This window comes from Sardina pilchardus, chromosome 7 (assembly GCF_963854185.1).
Source record: "Sardina pilchardus chromosome 7, fSarPil1.1, whole genome shotgun sequence".
In the NCBI taxonomy this organism is placed as follows: Eukaryota; Metazoa; Chordata; class Actinopteri; order Clupeiformes; family Clupeidae; genus Sardina; species Sardina pilchardus.
The window spans coordinates 7,073,027-7,097,922 of record NC_085000.1 but is presented as its reverse complement, the minus strand read 5'-3'; the positions used below and the strand labels follow the sequence as shown (position 1 = coordinate 7,097,922).

General features: G+C 45.0%; 2 protein-coding genes across 4 annotated transcripts in view; one reads left to right on the top strand and one right to left on the bottom strand.

Annotated features, from left to right (window-relative positions):
- The window catches only part of plch2a (phospholipase C, eta 2a), a 196,151-nt gene extending 192,049 nt beyond the window's left edge, over positions 1-4,102 (bottom strand). The window contains exon 1 of one of the 2 annotated variants that reach the window (XM_062540535.1): positions 3,923-4,102. The gene's annotated coding sequence lies outside the window, so the exon portion shown is untranslated. Of the gene's footprint in view, positions 1-3,716; positions 3,854-3,922 lie in introns of those variants that run through there. The other variant, XM_062540536.1, reaches the window with a different exon arrangement.
- Positions 4,103-7,683: 3,581 nt separating this feature from the next.
- Positions 7,684-10,967, top strand: pex10 (peroxisomal biogenesis factor 10). Of its 2 annotated transcripts, XM_062542125.1 has the most exons (7): positions 7,684-7,861; positions 7,972-8,105; positions 8,183-8,263; positions 8,654-9,054; positions 9,743-9,915; positions 10,273-10,408; positions 10,638-10,967. In XM_062542125.1, the coding sequence occupies exons 1-7, from the start codon at positions 7,854-7,856 to the stop codon at positions 10,704-10,706; spliced, it is 1,002 nt and encodes a 333-aa protein (XP_062398109.1). In that variant the 5' UTR covers positions 7,684-7,853; the 3' UTR covers positions 10,707-10,967. The 2 variants fall into 2 exon arrangements, with proteins under 2 accessions (XP_062398109.1, XP_062398110.1); XM_062542126.1 differs by having other exon boundaries at positions 7,684-8,105.
- Positions 10,968-24,896: the final 13,929 nt, after the last annotated feature.

The following is a 24,896-nucleotide window of genomic DNA, read 5'->3' as shown; positions in this document are numbered from 1 at the left end:
TATGTGTGCATGTGTGTGAGTGTGCGCACACGTGTGTGTGTGTGTGTGTATGTGTGTGCTTGTCCTTGTGTGTGCATGTGTGTGTGAGTGTGTGTGTGTGTGTGTGTGTGTGTGTGTGTGTGTGTGTGTCCGTGTGTATTTAGCTGAGGCAGGTTCAGTCTGTCGGCAGGGCGGTCAGACTCAGACGAAACAGAGGACAAGAGCAGGCCCTGGCATGCCTAATAACCTCGCACCTGGAAGCAGGTAAGAGAGTGGGGGAGGGGGGAGGCAAGAGGGAGTGTCAGTGAGCATGTGTGTGTGTGAGTGTGTGTGTGTGTGTGTGTGTGTGTGTGTGTGTGTGTGTGTGTGTGTGTGTGTCAGGGGGGCACTTTTCCCCTCTGCATGCCAAGAAGACAGCTAAAGACAAGAGGCCATTTCTTTAATGCATTCACGCACACACACACACACACACACACACACACACACACACACACTCTCTCTCTCTCTCTCACACACACACACACACACACACACACAAACTGAATACAGACACAATTTCAATTAACAGCCAGCCCAATAAATTGCTTCCTCACAGGGCTTTGTCTGCTCTCCCTACAGAGCGTCACAGTTATTTCCCAACTCACTAATGCGCTTTAACTAACCTGACTCATCCATTATCATAAAGCCCCAAGGCAGCCCAACCTCAGACCAGACGCCAGCACACACTAGCACACTGTGTGTGACACAGCGCTCAGAGAAAGAGACACCAGCGGAGCATACACACTAACGCCAGCCATTCAGTCAGAGTGTGAGACACAGCGAAGTAGTGTTGTTTATACAAATGTCTATATCAGTTTAAAGTCTATGTATTTGTTTTGTCTCTGTAATTGTTATGTCTTAGCTTTACATGTACCAATTGCTTTGGCAATACACGTTTTCATTTGTCATGCCAATAAAGCAACTTTTGAATTTGAGACGCCAGATCAGAGTAACATGCTGTATGTGAGACAACAGTCAGAGAGTGAGACACCAGATCACAGTGACATGCTGTATGTGAGACAGTGCTCAGAGAGCAAGACACCAGATCACAGTAACATGCTGTATGTGAAACAGCAGTCAGAGAGTAAGACACCAGTATACAGTAAAGTGAGACAGTGCTCAGAGAGCAAGACAGCAGATCACAGTAACATGCTGTATGTGAGACAGTGCTCAGAGAGCGAGACAGCAGATCACAGTAACATGCTGTATGTGAGACAGGCTCAGACAGCAAGACAGCAGATCACCGTAACATGCTGTATGAGAGACAGGCTCAGAGAGCAAGACAGCAGATCACAGTAACATGTGGTATGTGAGACAGTGCTCAGAGCGAGATGAAGGCAAACCAGATAGGGTACGCTGTCACTACAGAGAACACAACACGGAATGGAGTGAGCTGAAACTGGACCCCCCCTCTGCTGCGTAGAGAGCCCTCTGCTCTGCCCGGGGGGTCAGCTGGATACACAGCAGAAGGCCCCGGCAGCCATCTCTCTGAGTCACAAATGGCAAGTGACACTTGTGTCAAGTGTGGAGTTTGGGGCCGAGAGGGCCGTTAGATCAGTATTGGCGTATCAAAAGCCTTTTTTTCTGAGAGAAACTGCAGGCTTCTGAATGTGAGATGTGAGAAGGAAAGAGGGGAGATTAAATATTAATGTTAAAAACGGTGGAACATTAACTGTGTGTGAGTTTCATAAACTCTCACTGACCATCTCAGGCAGTTTGATGAATATGTAACTCCAGGCGGTAGCTTCAGAGCTTATTTTCTCATGATTGAAAGCATCCAGAGCCAGTATTTCTGCACAAACTAGCTACTGTACACTTGCACTGCCACCTACACAGCTGAGGCACCACCATCAAATCCACCCATGGGACTCAATCAGTACATTACAGTCAGCAAGTCACTTTCCTCTCCATACTGTATGCCACACATGCCACCACTCTCCATACCTTCCAGTGGGGTCAGACACACATACACACACATTTCCACTTCACTCTACTAGTAGCCAGAGAGCTGGCCGGCACGGTGCCTTAGGTAGGCCCAGATCTGGCCCACATCTGTTGGCACTGATGGGGGGGAGGGAGGGCTCTCAAGCTGCCCTTATCTGTCTGTTTGCTTTTCAGCCAGACCGCTGAGCAAATTCCTGCCCACTGCGCCGTCGGATCAGACTCCAGCCTCGCGGATCTGGGATCAAGATCAAGGCCTGCCTCACATACCTGCAGCCTGGGTATTAGGTTTTGCACTATACTATTACAGAGAGGGGCTGGGGCGGGGGTTGGGGGGTGAGTACTGTAGGCATTGATGGGGCGGTAGGCATTGATGCCCTGGCAATCTCAGTTTCAGCGTGCTCCTTTGAGATGGGCGACACGAGAGGGAATCGGGGATGGATCCAGGCGATGGTGTAGCGGTCGTCTGACAGGTCTTCTGTCTCCCAGCTGCTGGCTGTGTCCATGTCCTCATCCCCGCGCTTCAAACTGGCATGCCGGCCAACCTCACACAAAAGGCTCTTTCTTTCCCTTCGCCCAATACAGACTCACGTTACACAGAATAGTGTGCAGTATTGCACACTGTTTACCCCTGAAGTCACAAGTGAAGAAAAAAAAACTTTTTCTAAAGACTTTTTTCCCCCTCTAATTGAAGTGAAAAGGTAAGAAGAAAGCAAGCACAGCTGTTTTTTAGCTACTGTTTAAAGAGGGAGAGACTCAGACAGTCCTCGTATCTGATATGATGTTATTGGCAAGCCCACACTTCACAGAATGCATTTCACCTTTTGAAAAACGTATCAGTTTTAACCTACAAGAGCTGATCTCACCCAAAACAAACTTAAACACTCGAACCTTGAAGAGCTGAGTCTGACCTTTGAACTCTTCCCTGTGCTACAGTAGTTTGTTTACATCATCTCAGGTGTGAAGGTGTGCTTTGTGTATTTTCTTCCTGTGCTGTCATTTCCAAGAAAGACGCAAAACAAATCATGAGGCCACATCATCTTTGAGGGTGTGTGCAGCATATGAGTCCAACAGGTAAAAAACATTAATCAAGGGAAATGATCCAAGTCCTGAAAGGTGCACTGTGTGTAAGTACACAGCTGCTGGTTTATGACACATGGAGCAGCATGACTGAATCACCTGTAGACAAAACGAAGACGGGAGAGAGAGCTTCTGATAGTGTGTAGCTAGACGGAGTCAAGACTTGAAACAGAAGAAGAGCTGTTAATCACTCGGTATCAGCACTGAGAATCACACACACACACACACACACACACACACACACACACACACACACACACACACACACACACACACACACACACACACACACACACACACACACACACACACACACACACACACACACACACACACACACACACACACACACACACACAGTTACTGCAGTGTTACCGGAATCCTTTCTGACAGGGGCTTTCAAATAAAGACTGATGCCAGCCATGAATCTCAGCAGCCCAGAGGGAACAGAACGTTTTCTCTCATTCATTCATTCTTTCATTCATTTCTTTCTCCTCTCTCTTCTTTCCCATCCCCTGTGTCCCTCACTCCGGTTAAGTCCCTGTACACACTCTCAGGTGAGGTGTTGAGTTTCGGAGCACAATCCCAAAAGAAGCTCAAAAGAAGTGGAATCTTACACCACAGAGAAAAAGAACACAAAACCAACAAAAGATTCTGTATCCCAAAAAAAAACTCACCTAAACTTTTCCTCTTAGCTGATGTTTCTGAAAAGACAACCTCACTCTGCTGGCTTGTGAATGTTCACAACAGGTAAAATCCAAACTCGTTCAACCACACGTTCGTGAGAGCACGAAGTCTCTACCTGAGCCCGGCACCGCTCCCCTCCTCTCACCTATCCTTACGCCCGATCACGGAGATGGAGGACAGGGGAGTATCGCGTTACCTGTATGGGAGCGTGGAAGCACTCTTCCTGGGATAGCTTCAGGTAGTTTCGCCCCCTCCTCCTTCTTGTGTGGTGGTCTGCACAATGACCCACGTATAACTCCGAAGGAAGCCGGACAACGTCCACAGTATTGGCCAGCGGAGGTTAAAGGATGGATGGAAAAGGCGGCTCACAGTTCAGCACAGCTCAGTGCAACGCGGCGCTAACTGCTCTGGATCGACTCTCAGGAAGTTGCTACATGTCATTTGAAAGTGCTTTGTCCACAGTGGGTGTTCCTTCCCTGAGCAACCATTCTCTGCGTCAACAACGGACAAGTAAGGGCAAAGGCAAGCCCAGGAGAATGGGAGGGAGAAGGGGAGGGATACACACACACGCACACACACACGTGGGAAGGGGCCACGGCTGTAGAAGTATTTCTAAGGAGAAGAGAGGAGGGAAGATTAGGTCAAAAGCAATACTACACCAGCCTGGTAAATACCAGACTGCTTCTCAAATCTCAATTGAGTCTGGGGACCTTTCGTTCACTTCTGATTTCCCAAGGGTGTTACCAGCAGTGACATTAAAACGAAATTGCATTGAACTTTTACCAAAGCTTTTCAGAAGTGCAGTAAACTCCTCTTTCTGATAAATTAAAAGTTGTACATGATGCATGATGTTTGTTTATTGCTTTCATTATTGTTTGTTTACATATTGTATTTATTTCATTTAAAGAATTGTGCTATATTTTGAAATGTGTCCAATACAAGGAAGATCTTAATCAAGGACCAAACAAAAGACGCCAGAGACGTAGCTCCCCCTCCCTTCAGTATTCCCAGAGAAACTCCAAACAGTATTTTGTTTTTGTTTGGGGAACAGGCTGCCCCCAATTTGTTTGTTTCCAGTTTTCAGAGCCTGGGATGCCTATAGAGACTTGTTTTTATTCACAGTGTACCCACAGGATTGGCAGCTAGCAGGTAATGAGGAGATGTTCGCTGAACGTGACAAAAAATTATTGAAGATTTTATTTGTAGTCAATTACGATTAAAATACACATCCATGCAGTTTAACACTGACACCGTCAGTACAGTCATTGACTGTGTTGATCAGCACTGCTAACTGTACTCCTGTCTGTCATCAGCCTTTTAACAGTTGCTCATTTACATCTCTGGAACATACCTTTCGCCTTAGGGGAAATACCAACATCACTGGAGTACTAAATTATCACACTCTAGAAATGTCATCAAGTCCGGCAACACATTGTTGCCTGCAGGCGAAGATGTAAGATAGGAATGTGCCAAACAGCATGTGAAGCATGACTACATTTTACTCTGTAAATATACACACTGTCTGTCTTTCATAGACACAAATACACAATTACTCATGCGATCATTAAGAAAACACACACATGCATGCATGCACGCATCCGTGCACACACACACACACACACACACACATACACACACACACAAACTGAGAGACAGACAGGGGCAGAAAGTGCTGCAGGTGACGTGTGCATTCATAAATGAATTCCAAGGAGCAAAGTCCACGTACGTGGCCGTCTTCCCATAATGAAGTGTTTGCCCCCCTCCCACCCCACCTCTGCAGCACCACCACACTCTAAACAACCCCCCCCCCCCCCCCCCCCCCGCCTTGATAATGGGCTGTCATGGCCACTCTGCCTTTTAAACGCACAGCAGCACATTCACCACTGCCTCCATTAAACACAAATCATCAATGGGAAAACACTACAGGCTGGCGGAGAGGCTTGGAGCGATCGAGTGGCAGAACAAAGCAGAAGCAACAGAGGACAGATGGTTGGCGAGCGTTCAGCGCCAGGCCCCATGCAGAGCGAGGCTGCTTCTGCTGCTGCTGTTGCTGTTGACACGGCTGCACCATGCTTTTGCAGGTGCTACTACACCGACCCCAAAACTTCCTTCTTATTGTGCTTCAGGCTCCAATCGGGATATCCTCCCCGTAAAAAAAAAAAAAAAAACTACAGTGAGTCATTCTGAAGTCTGGAGTTGTAGTTACATAGTTACATAAGATACACACACACACATATGCACACACACACACAGAGATACATATAAATACACATACACACACGCCCACGTGCGCGCACACACACACACACACACACTGCTGCACTGATATTCTGCAGACACCAGGACATTGTCTCCATTCAACCACTCGGACATTGTCTGAATTCACTAGACCTAATTCCACTGATGCATTGACTCATCAAGCCCTCCACATCAATTAAACTTCAAAAATTGAGCACGCCAGAGCAATGGCCCATTACAAAGCCAACTTATGACTACCTCCAAACAGATGTAACCTACTTTGTTACTTTTGAAAGGGCACAAGAGAGTCTAAACAAAATCCGAAACTCCATGATGATGATTGACCACATACGAGTATGGGTTTAAACAAAAATCAAAGGCACAATGGATGATGTTTGTAGACTGTGTGTGATGCGTGGGTAGAGTGTAATTAGAGGAGAGTGAGTGATGGTATCTTACCTCAGGAGTGCGCTCTGCTCGGTGTCCTCTGAGCTCTCCGGCTCTGCTCTCTGTCCTCAGCTCCCCTCGGACTGCCCACAGCACGTAACTCCCATCTGCAAGAAGTCACAAGTGTCTCTTAAGTTAAAACACACACACACACACACACACACACACACACACACACACACACACACACACACACACAGTCACACCTACACATACACCCACACAGTCACACACACACACACACACACACACACACACACACACACACACACACACACACACACACACACACACACACACACACACACACACACACACACACACACAGTCTCACACACACACACACACACACACACACACACACACACACACACACACAGTCACACACACACACACACACACACACACACACACACACACACACACACACACACACACGGTGAGAGACATGCACAAACACACACACAACACACCCCACCTCCCTAATTGTAAACAGAGAGCCGGCCTGACTTCAGTGAGTAAATAAGCTTCTGTAGGTTTCTCATCAAACATGTGCCTGGCCTGCTATCCTGCATAGGAAGAGCTGGCAGAAACTCAAATCTGCCTGAAGCCATTCACTGAAAGAGTGGCAAGAAGGGGATTTTTTATTCAATGGACATAAAAGGACTCTGGTGTCCTGATGCGCAAACAAAGAAACTGGTTCTGCAACCTTTAAAACTGTGCTTAGAATCAAATCACAAATAGGCTCAGTATCCTACCTGAAATGGATGAAAAAAGATTGCAAGAAAAACTTCTTGATTACAGTTCTGAATAAAATAGCTTTGATGATAATGTTTCTGATATATGCTATCAAGCTTATTAAGGCTAAATTCCAGTTTTATTCCCCTTCCTCTTGCCCAGTGGTCCTCTGATGAGCATGTGCTGTGTTAACCATCCATGAGCACTAAGATTTTTTATGTGTTCATGATGGTTGTCATTGTTATTGTGATTTGCCATATTATTCAGGTTTTATTTAGTCTATTACTATTATTAGCATGTTTATATATAGGCTACATAACTACTTTGAAAGGATTTTTTGATATAATGCTCATTGTTATTGTTATTGTTGTGTTAGTCTCTTTGGACAAATGCGTCAAGAACCTCAACCATAACCATAACCATAAGTGTGAACAGCGGTTGTTCAGACCTCCGCTCTGCAGGGGTCGCTACAGATATTTGTCGCGCTGATCTGCCTGTTCCAGTGATTGCAATGCCCATCTTGCCTGTGTTGTCGCATACTTCCTGGTTCGGATCTTGCTGTTGATCTTTCAAAGCTGTGTTTGTTGATGTGCAATGTAACGTTAAAACTCAAAATACCTAAAAAACATAGGCAACAGCACATGTTTGCATTAAGAGGAACTCATTGCACGATCTGTCGTTGTCTACGCACCTGAGGAAACATCATGAAAATGTCATTCTCTTTGATAGAGTGATGATGAGTATAACATAAGTTGGTGACTTATGAAATGTTAGCCTACTTTAACCCTATCTGAATAGCTGTGCGTTGAAAACTCTCTTTAGGCGGTTAACTGTTGTGTGTAAAATGCCACTCGTTCCTGCAAATCAACCGCAGTTGATTCGATCCAGTCAAAAGGATGAATACTATCAGACATGTCTGAAGAATAATGCCAACGACGTTTTCCAGGCTTTCACTGGTAAGCAATCATGCGGCCACGACTAGTTGTTTCCTATTTTTTGTATGCACTTGTCTGATCCTCTTGTTTTATATCAGGGTCCAGGCAATGGCTGAAATGGAGGAAGGAAGTCGAGTTGCTTTCAGATTTGGCCTACTACAGTTTGACAACATTCTCAGGTAAAACAAAAAAAACAAATGTTTAAATTGTTAACAAAAGATTTCTACATACATGCAGTAGCACTCTTGTGCTGTATTTCTACTGCACAAGAGGCATGATCAAATGGGCATATTTCAAATTAATCTGAACATTTGGATAGTCCTTCAACCAATCAAACCAATGATCCGTGTGCGCCCGCCACCCGGTAGACAAGACACTTTTGAGATTGGTTCCAAGAAATGTGGACAGCAAGCAGGAGAAATACATGTGCAGGTTTCCAGCCTGAGCTGCAGGGCGAAATCCGCTGGCAATCGCTGGCAGATCAGGCTGGGTTTACTCAGTCTAGGATTTGTGTGTAAATCTATGGCAATTAAAGGCCGATTCTGACTGTGACATGTGGTTGCATTCAGGGTACCAGACTCTGGGCGAGGAGTATGTGAACATCGTGCAAGTGGGCCCCACCAGGCGCCGCGTGCCGTCGCTGACACGCCGTGGCGTGTTCATCCTCTTCCACACCTTCGCTCCGTACCTGCTGGATAAGATGCTGGTGTGCCTGGAGAACGAGCTGCAGGCTGAGGACCGACCCGGTCCTCACAGGGACTCTCCGTCGCGCTGGAACCCCATGTTCTACATCAAAGCCTGGGTACAGCAGGCCGTGGGTGCCCTGACGGAGAACCAGAGGAAGAACTTGGTGCCGGTGCTCTATGCCTGTCAGCAGGGCATCACTATTGTGCACCGCATCCATGTGGCTCTGTTCTACATCTATAGCTCCTACTACCACATCAGCAAGAGAACGACGGGCATCGGCTATGTAAGTCTGGGCAGGGCAGAGGTTGTTTAGCCTAGGACTGTCAGCCAATCAGACGACAATTATAAGGTTTACACTGGATAGCTTTGTATTGACCCATTCTTTGTAGGCATATTTCATTCCATTTATAGATTATTTAAAAGCCATTGTGAGATAAGTAGGCTTACCTCTAACTGTGTGTGTCTGCATATGCATGTAATTACATGTGTGTGTGGTGTCGTTCATTTGTTAATATGTGTGTGTGTGTGTGTGTGGGGGGGGGGGTCGTTGACATATATGGCTTAGTGGTTGTGCAACATTTACTAGGGGTTTAATACATTTTTAGACTGTATTGACAATTTCACCACCTAAAAAATATCAAGTGACACAGTCTACAGTGCTTAACACGTTATTAATATGTTGTTGACCTTTGTATTAAAAGTAACTTATGAATACTTTATTCTAGGAGGCGGGTTTTTTTGTTTTTCCAACATCATCTCAACATATTTTTGCTTTTCCATCATGACAACATAATATATATGAACAAATACTTTACAAGTTATATCGTTTAATCGACTAATTAGGTACAACACATTTTCTAACCATTTGCTCACTTTAATCTACCATGTCTTGGTTTAAATGAGAATTTTACCTGGTTGCACCGCCTGATGATGTGCAATGTCACATCATTGACCCGTGTGTCTGTCTTCAGCTGCGAGTCCTAAGCGGCGCAGGGGATGAGAAGGCGATCCGTAACAGCTACAGGCTCCTGGGCGCAGTCTCCCTGCTGCAGCTGGCCATCACGCTGGTCCTGCAGGTCAACAACCTCCGGCAGAGACAGAGGGCCAGGCAGGAGTGGAAACAGCACAGAAACCTGCCCTGCAGGTGGGTCACCTGCAGTGTGCGTGTGTGTGTCTGTGTGTGTGTGTGTGTGTGTGTGTGTGTGTGCACCTCATCTTGGAGAGACTCTATGTGTGTTATAAAGAGTAAGTGGAAAGGGTGTGTGTGTGTGTGTGTGTGTGTGTGTGTGTGTGTGTGTGAGAGAGAGAGAGATAGAGAGAGAGAGAAAGAGAGACAGAGACAGACAGAGAGCAAGAGAGGTAGAAGGTAACATGATTATTGCACACCAAATGCATTGGATTTTATTTCTTTCATTTCACTCATAAATGATTTGAATCTGAATGAGTGCATGTGTGTGCATATACATAAAACTGCATATGTGTGTGTGTGTGTGTGTCTTAGCTCCCAGGCTGCCCCTTCGCCATCCTCGCGAACATCTCGCTGCATCTTGTGTCTAGAGGACAGGAGGCATGCTACGGCCACCCCCTGTGGACACCTCTTCTGCTGGGAGTGCATCACAGAGTGGTGCAGCAACAAGGTCTGTCTGCACCCCAAATAATCACCACAGCCATAGAGATATTATATTCATTATGTTAACATACACCTGTTGTGTTAGTGTAGTTTAGTTTATGTTGTGCAACTTTAAATAAAACGTTTATGATATTATAATTTGTTTATGCTTTATTCTCTTTTGGAAAACAATGCAGTCTGTTTCTGAAAGTAAAGGTAGAAGCTGACCTTGTCTGTTGTGTTCTGACCCTTTGCAGAGTGAGTGCCCTTTGTGCCGAGAGAAATTCCAGCCACATCGGCTGGTCTACCTGCGTGGCTACAAATGAAGGCCCCAAGAATTGACCCCGACTGACAGACTGTTTTTTGCTGTCGTGCCCACTGGACGACCTTGTCGGGGGTCAAGACCAGTGGGAGGGTCGTGAATTGTGTCGTTTGCGAAAATGTAGAATGGGTGGGGGTGGGGTTTGCATTTATTTTGATTATTGTAATGAGTGATAACATATTCAATGGATGCTGGATTGTATCAGTCCCTTTAACTTAATGTAAATTATGTTAATTAATAAAATGCAACATGTACATTAATGCAACATTTAATGTGTGTCCTGTCCGTCTTATCTGCTGATAAGGTGCGCGAGGCGCGAGGCCTGCTTAGCTCTTGAGTCAACATCAGCATACGGATGACAGTAGCTCTGTTGTAAAAAGTGCAGTAGGCTATGAAACAGTGGACGAGCCAACAACGGTTGGTGGTTGAAGAGTGTATTCCGAACGTTTATAATGTGAAAATGTGATATGAAGCTATCATGAAACTTCCCATTTTAAAAACCGTTAACGTTAGCTAAATTGCTAAAGTAAGAGTTGTAAGCTACTAGTACTTGGAACAACGTGGAGCCTCTAGTTGAAGCTAACGGTAAGGTCGGTTATTAAGGTTAGGCTATAATTTACAGTATAGCGAAATATTACATGCGTTATTTCACTAATTCCCTACTTTTTCTTCATATCAACAAGACAACAGAATATATTGGGCAACACGAATAGGATAGCTGGTAAGAGACAGGAGACGGTAAACTTCATTGGGGCATTGTATCCTCATAAATCTTGTAACTCACCACCACACTAATCTCCTTGGGGGCGGCTTAACACTACGGCAACAGGCGGTGTGCCTCAGGCAAAGTCAGTTCAGCAGGCTACGGTGCTCTCCGGGCATGTGTTACGTTGTTTATAGGCTATGTTCTCACCATGTTGTCTGGGTAAGTGCGTGACACATCTTCCTTAGTCAGTCTGAAATGTTGATATGAGCAAGTGCGCCTTGAGCTCAAATGTTCTGTTATGTTACTGTGGAGTACTTTGAGGGGCAACTAATGGCAAAATGTTTCTTGTGTGTAGCCTACCTACTTACTGAAACGCTTGATGTGAAACTTTCAAAAATGTTTAGTGGAGGACACAACCAAATATTAAAAGGCTTTCAAAGCCTTCACTGAAGTCAAATGGCTGGGCGTAATTACTATGAGAGACATGGCTGGACTCAAAGTGAATTTGGGCACAAAAAGTCCAGATTGCCGCTGCAGTGTAACCTGCCCCAGTGTGAGGAGAATGTTGATGAAGTGCTGGATCTTCTGTCAGCCCTCCGTGATGATCAGAGACCTCACCTAGGGGCAGCCCTTGGCAACGCACCTGGCCGATCTACCTCTCTAGTGGAGCCCAAACTCCGACAACAGCATTTGAATAATGACACCATGCCAGGTGATGACAGGTGTCTGTATAGCTGGAAGAAAGACAGCTCAAGTATGACAGATCAGAGAGACAGAACGTGGGCGAAAAGAAGTGCTGATAGTGGTAGTAGCATCCCAATTACTAGCAGCACATCTTATGTTTGTAGAACCAGGCATGATGGCTTGCCACATAGGATACACTGGGAAAAGCCAGAGGATGATCTTGCCAGAATGGCTCCCTTTCATTCTCTGGAGTTTCAAAGGGTTGGAGAGAGAGGGTTCAGTTTTGGCAGGGATCAGGCAGATGGTAGGGGGGCAGAGTGTGAGAGTCAGAGACTCCCGAAACAGAGGGAGAGCCTCTCCACGTTTGAGGATCTTCTGGACTCGTCCTGGACGTCGGCTGCTTTGCACAGGACGATGCTGGACCTGGAGGTAAATAACATCTCTCTTTCAGTTTTCAGTGTTAACATATGTGTGATGGGATCTTGGAAATTCTGGATTTCTGCTCCATTTCAACCCTGTCTGGTGAAATCACCCACTTAACATGTGTACCGTCCTCCTTCAACATCCTGAATACCATCCTCTCAAAATCCTGAATGTTGGCATGGATGGTATATCAGCATTATTAGTCGGTGAAATTTCACCATGTGATGGTTTTTTTCAGATCCCATACATATATCTGCTTCAGGAAGGCCTGAGACTAAATGTATACATCTCGTTCTTTCTCATAACACACATATTGTCTTTTTTCACAGAAAAATGAACAAGAGAACAGTTCCTTATTCAACAGAACAGACTCCTTAATCCAGCAGTCACCTCTTAGGTATTCTCATCATAGCTCAAAGCCTCAGCTGTTTTTTCAGGAGGTTGATTATCTCTCACAGCCAAATGTAAGCCTATTTTCTGTTGAAAATGCTAAGTCGTTGTCACAAAGCTCAGGGATAATGAGGAGTCAGACCCAAGACAGAGTGGTGAAATCAGCCTTTGGTCCCAGGCTGTCTCCCCAGGAGGAGATGTGCCTGCAAGAGGCTCTGTCACAGCCCAGTCACAGGCCGACCGTGTCCACAGCGGAGCGAGACGTAGAACCGTCTCATCTTCCCTCCCGCGACAGAGAATGGTGTGAGAGCTATGGACTAGCCATGGCCGAGCCTGTGGCAGCAGGAAAGTTGTTAGTGCCTAATTACAGGTCATGGAGAGAGAAACTTGAAATGAAGGAGAATTTGGACCAGGCGAATCTCAAAATGAAGGAAAGCTGGATGATCTCTCAGGGAACAGTGGAGCGAAACCATGGAGATAAAATCTTGCATTCCTTCAACGACCAGTTGCAGCTGGGCATCAGGGGTCCATTAGAAGAAGCCATTCCCTCTGACGGATGGCGTCTCTCCTCAAAGCAGAGGCACTTACTGGGGAAAACGCATTCAGCCACAGGACAAAGCCGTAAAGTCAACCCTGAACACCTCTCCAGTCAGGGACTGAAAGACGCGTTGAAAGCACTGCGGTCGTCTACAGATCTTCAGTCCTGTCAGGTAGGTTGACCTCTGACCTCTGAGTTGTCGTGTGGTGTTTGGCATAGGGGTGGCTTTTGTATGAGTGTGTAATGTGAGCTCAGCCGAAGGCCGCTGGCCCCCTAGTTTAACACACAATTGTGTTCTGTTTTGTCCTGAGCAGCTTCCTGACGGCGGAGAGATTTACGACCCGGCCCAGGAGGTCGGGACAGACGAGAGGTAAGGTGAACCTCAGAGTGTGGGTCGGGCCACAGCACTAAAAACACCTGGAAGTCTGTCTCTTTCTCTCTCTCCCTCATACACACACTCTCTCTCACTCACCCAGCTCACTCATACACACACACACACACACACACACACACACACACACCCTGCAGGGCATGAGTTGACAAGTTCTTAAATGTGCTGTATTTATTGGAATTGGAAGTGAATTCATGGCCAGTCTCTAGGTCTCTAGGGATAAACAAAATAACAGAACTGAATAGTATTCTGTTGGGGAGTGCTGCATTTAATTTAATGACTGTCGGGTAAGCCAGGGTCCCCATACAATCTATTCACCAGGGGAAAGTCATTGGCAGACATGTCAAATGTGCTTCAACTATTGAGACAGATTGGCTTTTGTTTTAATGTAAACCAATTAGCATTTAGAAACAAACCTAACCCTTTGGGGGGGCGTTGTTAGATTTGTGGACATTCACTTGTGCCTGTGTTTCAGGGGGTAAGTTAATGATAATGGTTTGGTTGTGGTAATGAGCTGATATCCCAGGTAGTGTTTTATGTTGCTGCCTGAGATGGCATAGTCTATTGCGACTGCTGCTGTCAAGCCTTTGTTTTTCCATCACACTCCGATTGCTCTGTGCAGGTTCCAGGCTCTGTACAGGTTCCGCCTGCTGCAGCGCTGTTTCCGACGCTGGGCTCACGTGAGCAGCAGTCTGGTGTTCGCCCGGCAACACCACCGCAGGAGGGTGCTCTCATCTGCCCTCCGTGCCCTGGGTCAGGCCGCCGAGATGCAGCACTCGCAGACACAAACTCCTCAGCATTGGCAAAAGGCTCGGACGCTCGCTCAAGCATTTCAGCATGTGAGTAACACTGTGTGTGTGTGTGTTGTACTGTATGTTTGTGTACATACGGTCTGTGTGTTTTGTGTTGTGTTGCACACATTGCAGCATGGACAGAGAGCTCTGACTGACTCAAAGCTATTTGAAAGTGCAGTCCATATACATAAAACTGTGTGTGTGTGTGTGTGTGTGTGTGTGTGTGTGTGTGTGTGTGTGTGTGTGTGTGTGTGTGTGTGTGTGTGAATGCACACACACTAATCTAGTGTCACTAGATTTAGAGTATCAGCTGGGGTTATACTACGAAGTGATTGTGGTATCCCTCATTAAAAATGGGCTTTCATGTGTATCTGTTTGTTTCTGTTTTGGCTTTGGTCTCCTCTGCTCATTCTTCAGACTAATAAAAGGAGCCTGGAGCCGTGGGATACCTGTGCCTCTCTGTGTGAAACGCTCCTCTCGCTCTCCTTCTCTCCCAGCAGTAGGGGAGTTAGTTTATATCCCCGGGCAAGCACTAAATCTCACCTGCCGTCGTTTGTCTGAGTTAACCCACTGCACAAGCACCTTATTATATGAGGAACTCTCCGCCCCTCCCTACTTGTCCACCACACACACACATGCACACACACACACACACAAGCACACACTTCCATCACCACTACCACCATCTCATAAATGCAATTATCATCCATCTTAACTGTGAGGTAGCATGTTCAGTATGTGGGGAATGCAGCTCATGTAACAAATAGCTCAGAAAGGGCTCTGAGCCAGAATCGGAGTCGGAATCATAGTCGGAATCAGCTGCGATCGGTGATGTAGTAGCTCATTCCAGACAAGTTGTAGCTTATGTTGTGTGGGTGAGTGTTCTTTTGGGCCTTTGTGTTCTGCAATGGAATGAGTCATTCTTTTCCGTTATACCCACAAGGATTTCTTTCATCAGCGGAAGGCTCAGGTGTCAAAAGTAACAAATACTTGTTTTGAAGGCCTGTGACTTTATTATAGTGTCTATAGCTGTAAATGGTTTAAATATTTGCAATGTAATTATAAGAAAAACTGGTTGGCTTTAACAATAATGCCCATGTTGATGCCTCAGTTCATTATTCATTGATTATTGCTAATTTATTAGTAAATAAGCTTATTTATTGTTGTTTATAATAATTACTGTTTCAATATTCATGACCATTCAAGCCAAGAAATGTGTTTGTCCTTTTTGCTTTGGGGCTCAGAAGTAGCCCATTCTTATGGATATGTTGTATTTGCGGTCAGAGTGCTTGTGTTGGGGGTTTGGGCTGCTTATTAAGGTTGGATATGTGTGTTATTAGTCAATCGCTAATTCTGTGGTTTAAGCGTACCCACCTTAACTCTTTTCTTAGTGAGCTTTCTTCTATTGTTTGCTGACTCATGACCATATGGATATGTTGTGGTCAGAGTGCTTCAGTGTTGGGGGTTTGGGCTGCTTATTAAGGTTGGATATGTGTGTTATTAGTCAATCACTAATTCTGTGGTTTAAGCGTACCCACCTTAACTCGTTTCTTAGTGAGCTTTCTTCTATTGTTTGCTGACTCATGACCATGGGGATTGCCTGCTTGCATGCAAATTGTGTGAAGATGATTGCTTGAATACACAGTGCCAGCATACACTCGCCTGCATCATGATTGCCTCCATATACAGTGCTTGCTGCATACACTTGCATGCATTAGGATTACTTGCATACACAATGATGGTGTGGCACGGGGGGATGAGGGGATGCTGCCTATCGTGGATGTGACAGACATTGGCCATTAACCGGCTTTGCACTTTTGTCCAAAGTTCAGGGTCATGTTCTGAAGTCATGTTCTGCTGACGCTGAAATGAAAGTCTGGAGAATGTTTCTCAATTGCAGAATTTTATAAAGAGTTGGAAGGTATACTGCACCTCATTTAAGTTTTTTACTTTTCTATGAGAGTTTTCCAAGCCATCTCTTTCCCCTAAGAAAAGCCCTCCAACGGTGATTCATGACTCATGACTCATATTGGATGATTCATATTGGAGTATGAGGTATGACTCATATTGGAGTGCTCGAGATCATTATGAGAACAAGCATCAACAATAATATTGTTAAATTAGGAAGTAAGTTTATTTAAGTAGAATTTAAAAAGTTCCCAAATGATGGTAGCTGTAGGCTAGATATTCATAAATGTATAGTCAGAAAGGGGCAATTGATTCATACAGGTAAACACACACCTCACCTCATGTCAGAGCTTATGGTGCCTATGTGTGTGTTGGCGAGCTGTGTGTTGAGACTCCTGTGCTATATAGAGTATATATTCAAGAAGTGATTATTGTAGCTAAAGACTCCCCTTGGATACACCTCAAAACGTTAAGGTATGACTTAACAATGAGGTAGCATTAAGCAGGCTCTAAGAAGTGTGTCCCAGATGACCTCAAGTAGAGATCCAAAGCCACATCAGTTTCTCTAGGCTGTTTGTGCTCCATTTTTATGTTTTATCTTTTTAATTTTCCCCCTCCATAAAAAACAACAAAGAAAGAACAAAGAGATGGGCTCAAAACTAAAAAACACACATTGTACTGTTATTTATTTCTCTAACTTTTGCAACCGGAGGCAAACGTACAGTCCTTTATCAGTTTTCACATGAGATATGGTCTGGCTGTAGAATGCTCAACTAGGCCAGTGTTTTTCCACCACTGGTCTGTGGCACAGTATTGTGCTGTGAGAGATCATCAGGTTTGCCATTTGAAATTGTCCAATTTTGCCTAACATGTCAGTGGGTGGCACTAGGTAGCGGAATAATGACCTTGTCAATTAAGTGATGCGCACAAGAAGTGGTGGTGAAAAATGGATATAACATTGCAAGATGCCGCATTGGCCTCCAGAGCGTAAATAGCACTGCCATCATGGTGGGGGTAACAATCACTGGAGGCCGATGGAGAAACAGGTGTCTCTGATTGGAAATCAGTCAGATGTCTCTGATTGTTGGTTGCAATATGATGCAATATGATGACCGCAATTCACATACAGTAGCTTATGCCACTTAACAGAACTCGACGGACAATGGCGTATCCAGACCTTGTGCTTGAGCAGATACAGTATATCAACATACTTGGAAACAACTTCAACCAACATATACCAGCTCAGTTGATTCTGAAGTTGAGACTCGATTTAGTAGCCTAATACTGACTTGAATTCTTAACTTGAATCAGTAAATGACAATCTACGTATTCTGCATATGAGTCGGACAGAGCAGAACCAGAGAGCCAGTAAAAAATCAGCTCCTGCAAGGAGCGCTGCAGCATATTGTGCTGTAATGGTGAAGGATGGCACTTCATCCTGTAGCTATCATCACCTGCTGTGACTGAGCCAAGTGATGTTTGTGAAAGTCTAAAATGGGCCACTTGCCCCTGGTGTGTACATTTATTTATTTATGTACTGTATGCCTGGAGAGGCTTGGGAATAAACTGGCAGTGGCTTTGGTGTTTCTCTTTGTCTGTCTGTCAATACCGCTGCAACTTCAGCAGTTTGGGCATTTTTCCTGGCATAATTGTCTCAGTGCTGTCAGGCTGGAATATGCCCTGTCAGCAAAGATGTCTGAGACTGGGCAGGTGTCGCAGGAAAGAATGACAGGTTCCCTTTGGACCAGGACCCAGCTATTATTTGGGACAATTTGTCAGCTGTCAACCTACACAGAAAGCTGTTATTTGTGTGTGTGTGTGTGTGTGTGTGTGTGTGTGTGTGTGTGTGTGTGTGTGTGTGTGTGTGTGTGTGTGTGTGTGTGTGTGTGTGTGTGTGTGTGTGTGTGTGTGTGTGTGTGTGTGTGTGTGTGTGTGTGTGTGTGTGTGTGTGTGTGTGTGTGTGTGTGTGTGTATGCGCACATGCGCGCTTGGGGGAGGGATCTGTGTGGTTCCCTGCTGTTAAGCTGTAATTTGCTCTCATGCTGGAATTGTAGGAATGGGAAAAACGTGGAGGTGACTTTCACACCTGTGCTCTGAAACCCAACACTTAAGATAAACAGAATGCAACAGAATCCTTGTAAGTTCTGTTCTGTATCTGTGTCAATTTTCAAACTTCAAGAAACATCTGATGTTACTTTGAACTATCATCTTCTGTACTGAGCCTTTGATATGATATAAAGATCATAGTATATCTCTTTAACTTAAAACCTGACAGAATGCATCATTGGGATCATGTAAATGTAGATATACCCATGTACTGTATATTACACATATTATATTGTATAATATTATATTTATAATATCTATGGATATACCCCTTCGCTGTCATGCCTTATCAGACAGTTATAGAGACCAGAGACAGGAAGTAGGTATCCAAGAAAAGGATGTAGAACCCTGGATGCTTGAGCTCAGTTTTTGCATGCAGTAACTCTGGTGTGTTTTCCCCAGTGGAAGGCTTGCACAGCCATCAGACAAGGCCGAAGATCCGGCCTGAGCAGAGGGCATGATGGGACTGTGGAGGACCTGAGGAGGAGGCTCACTCAGCCCAGTAGCCCACTGGTGCTCCGCATGGCCTACTGCAGCTGGAGGAGGCGCTCACAGGGCCAGGAGGTCCTCAGGGCAGCGCTCATACACTACCAGTAAGAGCTCACTGTGAAGTAGTGTGCGTGACCAGTAAGATATCACAGTGATGTACAGTAGTGTACACTACCAGTAAAATCTCACAATGAGGTAGTATGCACACTACAAGTAAGATATCACAGTGAGGTAGTATGCACTATCAGTAAGATCTAACAGTGATGTACAGTAGTATACACTACCAGTAAGATCTCACAGTGAAGTAATATGCACACTACCAGTAAGATCTCACAGTGAAGTAGAATGCACACTACCACTAAGATCTATCTATCTATCTATCTACTAAGATGTGAAGTAGTATGCACTACCAGTAAAAGCTCACAGTGAGGTAGTACACACACTAATAAGATCTCACACTGAGGTAGAATGCACACTACCAGTAAGATCTCACAGTGAAGTAGTATACACTACCAGTAAGATGTTCATACACTTACTGTAATGACTCTACCAGTAATATTGTGCATTATTTACTTAAGCAATAAGCCTGAGAGGCTGTGCTTTATACTGTATAATCAAACAGCTAAGGGGCGTTGTTTGGCACGATGCGAAGCGGACTCGAGTGGCTTATTGCTTTTCCAAAACGGTTACTACATCGATCTAGCAAGATTTCATGAAACAAAGGCACAGCAACGAAAAATGTAACAATGTATTCATAGATAACTATTCTTCCGCCAAGAAATATATTCCCTCCATATGAATGGTTGCATGTAACAACGAGACGCAGCCACTCTTACTTTTGTGCTAGTTGTGAACAAAATGCAGTCAAGGTGTGTGTTTATCGTGATATACTGTATACAACGGCATCGAACGCGATTCATCCAATCATAATCAAGGAACGGAACTGTCCGTTTTAGAAAGAGATGTAGTATACACTTTCAGTAAGATTATCTCATAAAGTACAGTAGGCCTACTAAGAGAGATGTACTGTACTGTAGTCAGTACTACCAGTGAGAATCTCACATACTTACAGTGATTAATACATTACCAGTAATGTCTTACAATCTACCATAGCACATAGCACAATGCCAGGAGTATAATATGTACACTAATCACAAAAAGTTACGGATATCTGGCTTTTGGGTGAAATTTATGGGAAATGTAAAAAGTTCAAGCTACAGTGGTATTACTTCATGAAAGTAGGGTGTTTAACTAGAAGCATGCAATGGTGATTTCCTCATCGCAAACAATCTATTGAAACAAAGGCCAACAAATTGCGCCTGAAAGCCAAATATCCCTGACTTTTTGTGAGTAGTGTATTTACATTAAACTTTTTTACCTTATGTGTTTTCATTCTTTATTCATTTCATGTGTAAATCATTCAAGGTGAAATCCTAGACTTTGTTGTTATGGGCTTAACTTTGTCATAACATTCTGAGGTGAGGACAGATTTCAGGTAAATAGACCAGTTTCCAGCACTTCATTAAATTGGATACAGCCGAAGCAGTTAAATGCTCCCAATTAAGCCAACCACAGTTTTGCAGAGGTTTTTTTTTTACCCTGTTGGCAAACTTACTCCATTCTAGCTCTGAGCTCTGAAAGCCACTTTCTCCTGTTCAGACATGCCCGTGTGCACAAAGATCATGCCTTGTTTTGCTCGTGTCATAAAAGATGAGAATCTCTTTATGAAACCACACTGCCAGTCACCCGTGTGGAGACATTACCTCATACACTGTCTTGACTTCCTGTGGCTTTCACACCTCACATACAGTGTACACACACACACACACACACACACACACACACACACACACACACACACACACACACACACATACAGTACAGTATACACACACACACACACACGTTATAATGACACATATTATGTATTTTGGATTATTGGGCTTGTAAGACACAGCTCATGTAGTACAAACAGGCTCCACACCCCAGGTTTGGTACAATGACACACACACACACACACACACACACACACACACACACACACACACACACACACAGCTTATAATGACACTTATCATGTCTTCTGCTCTAGATTATTGGGCTTTTAAGTCACAGCTCATGTAGTGCAATTAGACTCCACACCCCAGATATGGTACAAGCATACACAGAAAAACACACACGCACACACACACCTCGACTCATGTTGGAGCTTGTGGTGCCTATGTGTGTGTTGGAGAGCTGTGTGTTGAGACTCCTCCATGATTTTTCACATAGATCTCTTTTTCTTGAGGCCACAGAGTACTAAAACAATCGGCTCTATATAGCCCAAGTAGCTGCAGCTATAGTCAGGCAGCTACAGTGCTGCACTCTGAGGACATGAGCATTGGGGCTCATGAACATGCCCCCAGAGTGGTTTTTTGCGCCATCAGTACTCGGTAACCTTGGTAAGAAACAGAGATCTATGTGAAAAATGGATTCTCTTTTAAGCCTCTTTTAACAGTTGATCTGTAGCTTACTGGTTAGGGAATCAGACAGAAAGCGTGGCCGGTTGAATCTCTAACTGATAGGAAAAGTGTGAGTGGGGACAATGACTGAACAGTACTGTCCCACATCTGCATCCATGGGCGAGGTGCTGTTGAGCAAGGCTGTGTGGGCTCCTGGTGAGCTCACTGCTCCTACTATGTGTGTGTGTGTGTGTGTGTGTGTGTGTGTGTGTGTGTGTGTGTGTGTGTGTGTGTGTGTGTGTGTGTGTGTGTGTGTGTGTGTGTGTGTGTGTGTGTGTGTGTGTGTGTGTGTGTGTGTGTGTGTGTGTGTGTGTGTGTGTGTGTGTGTGTGTGTGTGTGTGTGTGTGTGTGTGTGTGTGTACCACCCATCCCTTCTTTTCTCACAAACCTGTTGTTTACCTAACACACCCTTGATCCCTCACTAAGTCTGAGGTGAAAATTTCACTTGCTTCATTTGACACACCTTATGTGTGCTTTTATCCTGTTTTTATGTCTTTCTGTGTGTGTGTGTGTGTGTGTGTGTGTGTGTGTGTGTGTGTGTGTGTGTGTGTGTGTGCAGCCTGGCCCTGCTGTATAAGCACTGGCTGCGGTGGCGGCGTGAGTGTGTGAGGCAGAGACGGTGTGCAGAGCGGGAGAAGCAGGCCGGTCGGGTGTGGCACCTCACCCTGCAGACACACACTTTCTCTGTCTGGAGATCAGCCAGCGCCAGACACCAGCAGGCCCGACAGTGCTGGAGACGACGGCTGCAGAGGCGAGCTTTCACTGACTGGAGCTCTGCTCACCAAAGACAACAGCAAGCCACAGGCCAGCACAGGTATTGCCACACCAATATTCATTCACTCACTCATTCATTCACTCACTCACTCACTTCATTTTTTCAGCTCTTTCATTCATTCACTCATTCACTCATGTATTCATTTACTTATTCATTTACTTATTCATTGATTCATTCATTGTTTTATGAATACATTTATTCACCAACTTACACACTCATTCACACACTCATTCATTCCTTCACACATTCCTTCACACACTCACACGCTCATTCATTCATTAATCTCTTTCTTGACTACACAGCTATAAAAATGAGTTGCGTTTGATCATTGTTCCATATGAATCCATGCAATTATCATGATGTTGCACTAGTAGCTGATTCATTGGACCACTAATCTGCCTTGCTAACTCGCAGCTTCTCATTAAACCCTCCCTGGACCCACTGAGACATCCTGTAGGGTTTCTATTAAAGCTAAATGAGAACACAGAAGTTGGCACATAATCTAATTGCTGCAGTTAATCAAACAACATGCAACTTTTCTTTTTTCTCCACTCTTGTGTGTGCGCGTGTGTGTGTGTGTGTGTGTGTGTGTGTGTGTGTGTGTGTGTGTGTGTGTGTGTGTGTGTGTGTGCGTGTGTGTGTGCATGTATTCGCTCTCTCAGGCTGTGTGTGTTGTCCGCTGCGTGGCGTGTGTGGTTGGAGCGTTTGGAGCGGCGTAGGAGTGGTCGTCTGGCGGAAGCGAAGGAGAGTGCTGAGGTGCTCAGGAGGAGTGTCCTCCAACACTGCCTCCTAGTGTGGCGGGGGAGAACTACCACTCGTCACACCAGCAGAGAGCGATCACACCTTACAGCCAGGTGAGTCTACACCTGGCGCCACACAGCTTAGAACTCACTGGCTCCTCAAATCCATTGTAGAACATACCTGACATCTCTACTACTCCTTACTGCCAGGTCAGCCACATGCAGCTCAAAGCACGTGTGTGTGTGTGTGTGTGTGTGTGTGTGTGTGTGTGTGTGTGTGTGTGTGTGTGTGTGTGTGTGTGTGTGTGTGTGTGTGTGTGTGTGTGTGTGTGTGTGTGTGTGTGTGTGTGTGTGTGTGTGTGTGTGTGTGTGTGCATATGTGTATGTGTGTGTGTGTGTATGTGTGTGTGTGTGTGTGTGCATATGTGTATGTGTGTGTGTGTGTGTGTGTGTGTGTGTGTGTGTGTGTGTGTGTGTGTGTGTGTGTGTGTGTGTGCAAAAAGCCCAGTGTTTGTAGATAGTCCGGGCTTAATAAACAGGAAACAAATATAGTGGTTCCATCCAAGCTATTCACTTGATCTAGCCAATCAACACATTGCTTCAAAAGGATAAAAGGGAAGGATGTTGATATGTGCTGAGATCACATATCAACAGCCTTTTGCCAGATTTGAGGACCTTCCTTTGAGGGAGTTCATTTCAGATTCAGAGCATTTCTCAGAACCAGGTGGAACAGCTTGCTTTCAGGTGTGTGTAGTGGCTATCTACCTGCGAAGCAACCATTCCCTCTCCTAGACCTCTCTGTATGTGTGGTGGACCGTTTCACTCCAGAGGGGTTTGTCTGTACTGAGGTTATTATCCCTCACAGTCAGACTCGATTAGGCGACGTGTATGCTGGTTAGGAGCAGTCTACCGAGGCTGCATAAATGTAGACTTCAATAAGGACACCTGTCAGTAGCAGCCCCGAGAGGCTGCATAAATGTAGACTTCAATAAAGACGCATTTGAGGAGATAATGGCATTCGAGTGGTACAATTCTCCCAGTGGTCCTGGCCTGTTCTGTGGGAGGGTTTCACAGTGACTGTACACTACCAGTAGGATTCTTGCTCATGCTTGCAGGGATAGTATTCAGTATCAGTAAGGTGCCAACACATACTTGTAGTGACAGTATACACTACCATCAAGTTTTCACATAAATCTTCGTTTCTCAGGGTCACTCAGTACTGTCGTTACAAAGAAAGAAAAAAACAATAATTTTTGTCTAACTCGAGTTGCTACAGCCAGCAGCTAATGTAGCCAGGCAACTACAGTTCTACACTCACCAGATTTCTCCTTTAAGATACTCATAAATACTTTGATAACGTGATTGCATTCTCTATCAGTAAGATACACAGTCACATGTGCCTAAAGTGACATTGCATACTCTGACTCCTGTGTGTCTTTGTGTGTGTGTGTGTGTGTGTGTGTGTGTGTGTGTGTGTGTGTGTGTGTGTGTGTGTGTGTGTGTATGTTTATGATTGTGTTTGTGATTGTTTTTGTGATTGTGTTTTTGTGTGTGTGATGCAGGAGGGCACTGCAGCGCTGGCGTCTGTTCTCCCATCAGCGTTGCCTCCTCAGGCTGGCCTGCAGCCTGCAGCAGCTCTTCTCCAGGAGGACACTAGCAGGTCAGGCCCAGTCTTCAAGTCCCAAGTTTGTTTGTCACATACTCAGTTATACAGGTATAACCAGTAGTGAAATTCTTAGGGACCTG

Bases quoted from the DNA above. Each gene is read 5' to 3' on its own strand.
- pex10 (XM_062542125.1), top strand. The intron at 8,264-8,653 runs GTAAAACAAAAA...GGTTGCATTCAG, and splicing joins CAGTTTGACAACATTCTCAG to GGTACCAGACTCTGGGCGAG. The intron at 10,409-10,637 runs GTCTGTCTGCAC...GACCCTTTGCAG, and splicing joins CAGAGTGGTGCAGCAACAAG to AGTGAGTGCCCTTTGTGCCG.